The 4,834-nt window shown below is 40.5% G+C and overlaps 1 protein-coding gene across 1 annotated transcript in view; it reads left to right on the top strand.

Moving 5' to 3' along the window:
* Window positions 1-953, top strand: part of RBMXL2 (RBMX like 2) — a 2,004-nt gene extending 1,051 nt beyond the window's left edge. The window contains exon 2 of the mRNA XM_017847961.1: window positions 3-953. Within this exon, the coding sequence (XP_017703450.1) occupies window positions 3-719 (717 nt within the window). The 3' untranslated portion in view covers window positions 720-953. The remainder of the gene's footprint in view (window positions 1-2) is intronic.
* Window positions 954-4,834: the final 3,881 nt, after the last annotated feature.

Raw genomic sequence — 4,834 nt, 5'->3', positions numbered from 1 at the left:
CGCGCAGGGCCGGCCCACCCCCGAAGAGGGCCGCGCCGTCGGGTCCGGCCCGCAACAGCGGCGGTGGAATGCGCGGGAGGGCCCTGGCCCTGCGGGGGCGAGACGGCTACTCAGGCCCACCTCGCCGAGAGCCGCCGCCCCCGCGCCGCGACCCGTACCTGGGCCCGCGGGATGAGGGCTACTCGTCCAGAGACAGCTACTTGAGCCGAGACTACCGCGAACCCCGGGGTTTTGCCTCCTCGCCCAGAGAGTACACCCACCGCGAATACAGCCACTCCAGTGTCCGGGACGACTGTCCCTTGAGAGGCTACGGCGACCGAGACGGCTACGGGTGTCGCGACCGTGACTACGGGGATCATCCCAGCAGAGGTTCCTACCGAGAGCCCTTTGAGAGCTACGGAGACCTGCGCGGCGGCGCCCCAGGACGGGGGACACCGCCATCTTACGGAGGAGGAGGCCGCTACGAGGAGTACCGGGGCTGCTCACCAGATGCCTACAGCGGCGGCCGCGACAGTTACAGCAGCAGTTATGGTCGGAGCGACCGCTACTCGAGGGGCCGAGACCGGGTGGGCAGACCAGATCGTGGGCTGTCTCTGTCCATGGAAAGGGGCTGCCCTCCCCGGCGTGATTCTTACAGCCGGTCGGGCTGCAGGGTGCCTAGGGGCGGAGGCCGTCTAGGAGGCCGCATGGAGAGAGGAGGAGGCCAGAGCAGATACTAAGCAGGAACAGACTTGGGACCAAAAATCCCTTTTCAAAGAAACTAACAAAAAGAAGAACCTGTTGTATGGTAACTACCCAAGGACTAGTACAAGGAAGAGTTGTTTTTACCTTTTAAGAATTCCCTGTTAAGATCGTCTCCATTTTTATGCTTTTGGGAGAAAAAAAACTTAAAATTCGTTTAATTTAGTTTTGGAATTGTTAACGTTTCTTTCAACAAGGTCATGTTAAAAGTATATGAACCTGAGTACTAGTCTTCTTATATTTACAAGTAGAAATTCGATTCATGGCTTCTTCCCTTGTAAATTTTCCTGATAAATGAGGCAAACAGTCCTAAGATCTTTCATAAACATCTGCTCACCTAAAATGGAAAAATGGATCATTCTGCTCATTTCAACCAACTAGATTTTGGGTGGAGAGTGGGAGGGATTGGTGTATGCTACTCTTAAGATTTCAGGGTATCTTTCAAACTGAATCTCTGTTTCCAGTATTAAAAACCAAACAACCAGCAACAACAACAACAAAAGTGATTTAGATCAAATGTTTATGTAAAGAAAATTATATTCACTCAGTAAATCTGAAAAGTAAATGGATAATGTTGGCCATGTTTTGCCTTTTTGCCTTTTCTTTGGGAATCTACAGGATCACCTGTCCCCTCACTCCCAAAAGTACTATTTATGTTTTGAACAATAGTGGAATACTATATGAAAGGTTTGGCCAACCAACCACAAAGCTACAAAACAAGCAAACCCAAAATCCTTCAATTGATAGCGTTCATTTTCACCACCAACAAATTAAGAAACGTAGAAAATAAACCAGTGGTGGATTTGGGGACCATAATGGCTTCCATTCCTAACTCCAAGCTACTTGCCTTTGGCTCTAGAGCCAGCCCCTGAGTCCTGTGGAGAGGATTGAGCTTCTTCCCTTAGGGGTGGAGGAATCAAAAGTGAGCAGCTTCAGAGCTCGGGAGCAAAGGTCAGAGAATCCCTGAAAGTGCTTGGCGTTTCAACCTCAGAGGATCTCAAACTGGCATGAAGGGGCTGGTTTTCCTGTCCACAAAAGGCGAGGGGTTGGATGGGTTGTCTCCTAGTTCTAAGGTACGGAGAAGGGCTTCAACCGAAAAAGATTAGGGTCTTTCTCCAAGGTATGTCAGGAGGAACGTAAGTTTCCTCTTAAACATCTTTTCCATTCAGCACCTGTGGATTCCCCAATTTATCTGTGAGAAAGGTAATTGTACAGTCAAGGGACTGTAGCAACAAGAGAAAGAAGAATCGGGTTAAGGAGTATGACCCATGTTCAGTGTAATAGTTGCTGGAGGAAACAGATAAGGGAACAATAACAAAAAGTACTTAAAGGGATCTGAATGCAACACACTCACACAACTTTTAAAAACATGATTTTTTTGACAAAATAATAAAGTAGGTGCATAAAAGGAGAGGACACACTAGTGGCTCAGAAGATCAAATGCAAGAAATAGCTAAAATATGATCCAGGAATTAATCTAGCAAAAATAAGATCTTTATGAAAAAATCGTTAGTAAAGGACATAAAAGAAGAACTATAAGAGATTGATATGCTCATGGTTGGGAAGACTTTATTATGACTATTCTCAACCTCATCAAATTAATTTGGAAAACAATACAACTTTAAATGAAGTCACTTCATGATTTCTTTCACACAGCTCACCTCCCCTCTTGCCTAATAACACCGTTTATTTGTGTTGATCGATGATGGAATAATAAAAGATTTGGTAAACCAACCACAAAAAATATCAATAGCTTCATTTCACCACCAACAAATTATTAAGAAACAAGTATTTAGAAAAGAGACACTACTGGGAGAGATAGCTAATCCTCAAATTTGCATGGTGGAATAAACAACAAGAAAAGCCAAATCAATTCAGATGAACAGTTGTTAGGAAGGACTCATCCTACAGATACCAAGACTTATTACAAAGCTCTAGCAATTTAATGGTATGGTATCAGCAAACAAGGATAGACCAATAGACCAAAACTGTGATCTTAGAAATGAGTCCACTTCTGTCACATTATACAACAGAGGTAATTTTTAAAAAGTCATTGGTGGCAAAATGAACTTCTAAAAAAAAAAACAAAAAAAAGACTATCTGTTAAAAGATAAACTGAGATTCCATAACAGCATACACAAAAATACATTCCAGATGGTTTGAAGATTTAAATGTGAAGAGGAAATTTTTAAACACCTAGAAGAAGATGAAGAAATGTGTTCACCACATTGGGGTCGAGAATTCCATTTTAAGACAAAAAGCACAAACTTAGAAGGAAAGTATTGATAACATTTTCCACATTATTGTTAAGGTATTTTAATGATAAAAGTGACGATTAACAAAGTGAAATTTCAAGCCATAAATTGGAAGAATGTATTTACATTGTAATGACTTCCAAAAGAATGCTTAAAAATCAGTAAGAAGAAAAAAATACCAAGAAAAAAATGGACAAAGGACTTATATTTTTGATAGATGTAAATTGATACAATCATTTTGGAAATACTTTTAGTAATGCCTAGTAAAGTTGGAGGGTGCATACTTTACGACCCAGAAATTCCATTTCAAGGAATGGACTTAGAGAAATTTGCGCATGTTCACAAGGAGATATGCACAAGATTGGTCAGTAAGGCACTCTTTGAATGTTTACAACAAAAATAGTCTACCTGGAGTGGATCAACTGAGATTTACTCTTATGATGAAGCTCAGGGTAGAAGCCAATATTAATCAGCCAGGTCTACATGTATCATTGTGGGTAAATATCAAATTATTAATATTTGGTGGAAAAGGCAAATTGCATAAATACGGGTATAGGAAAAAACAAAATAGAATTTGAATGATAGCATGAAAAGTCAGGATATTTAGAGTTAAGAGGAAAGGAAAAAGATGGGATGAGGAGTGGACTTTAGCTCAATGTTTTATGTCTTTAAAAGTGATGGCTCTTAAGCAAAACTGACAAGTTTAACATCTTAAATTTCTGTCATCTGTACATTGACATCTCTTATTCTGTAAGTTCAAAATATTTTATAATACAAATTTTAATATTAAAAAATAGAGTTTAGCATACCACCAAGCATGTAACTACTGAAAAACATTTGTTATTAATATGCTGAAACTCAGCTGCAACACTCTTGGCAATCATTATTTCTCCTGGCTTTGTTCTTTCATCAATATGGGTGATGCCTTATTCTATTTTAATGAGTTTTTAAAACCTTTCTATTCTGGACTGTGCCCACAGCTCGTTTACCATAATCTCAAGGGTAGAACCTGCAATACCTGAGAACCAGATCTTAGAGGAAGGTGCAATTTTTCCCTCTGTCGTCTGTTTTGAAGTGTAATAGCGATGAAAAACATTTTCCAATCAACAAATAAGCTGTTTCTGAAGAGTAATCTCCTGAATATTGAAACTATTAATAAAAACAAAGTATTAACATTAGGAAAATAAAGACTCACTGGAGTTCAATGAGTTAATTTAAGAGATTATAGCATACAAAGGTTGTAGAGCTTTCATAATACAACAGTCTCAGTATTTACTGGAAATTAATTTATTAGAGCTGTCTTTGTAGGAAAATATGCCAGAGGTCTTGTCAATTGAGAACTCTTTATAATCACTTTCATAGTGATGAGAGAGAGAGAGAGCTTATCACATGTTTTCCAGAACTCACCCACTGAGTAAAATGTAAGGAATTTGTATCTCAGTGAAAAACCTTTATATTTTCTATCATGTACTTTTCTCCGATTACTCCTGAAACCCCATCTCCTCCATATTCCCTTCCAAAATGGTTTCAGGAGCATTCAAATTGTCCACGTGGCAACTGACAGCATTACTGAATCACCCACAAGGTGAAGCCTGAACATCTTCTGTTTCTGATCACAACCTGAATCCTACTGTGGCTCCTGGGACTATCTTGGAGTGCTAGAGGTAGAAATTTTTTTTTTCCCCCATAGGGCAATAGTTTCCTTTTTCCCCTTGCTTCAGGCCAAGTGAGATAGAGAAGGCTTTTCTGCTAGTGTTCCTCCTAACTGGGGCCTCTAACATTTTCAACCTTTATGTGGTTTCCATGCCCCCTCCCTTTTAGCCTTTATTTTAAAAGTG

The sequence above is a fragment of the Rhinopithecus bieti genome, unplaced genomic scaffold (genome assembly GCF_001698545.2).
Source record: "Rhinopithecus bieti isolate Rb0 unplaced genomic scaffold, ASM169854v2 scaffold_30917, whole genome shotgun sequence".
In the NCBI taxonomy this organism is placed as follows: domain Eukaryota; kingdom Metazoa; phylum Chordata; class Mammalia; order Primates; family Cercopithecidae; genus Rhinopithecus; species Rhinopithecus bieti.
Note: the sequence above shows the minus strand (reverse complement) of the source record. Positions and strands in the feature narration are given on the sequence as shown.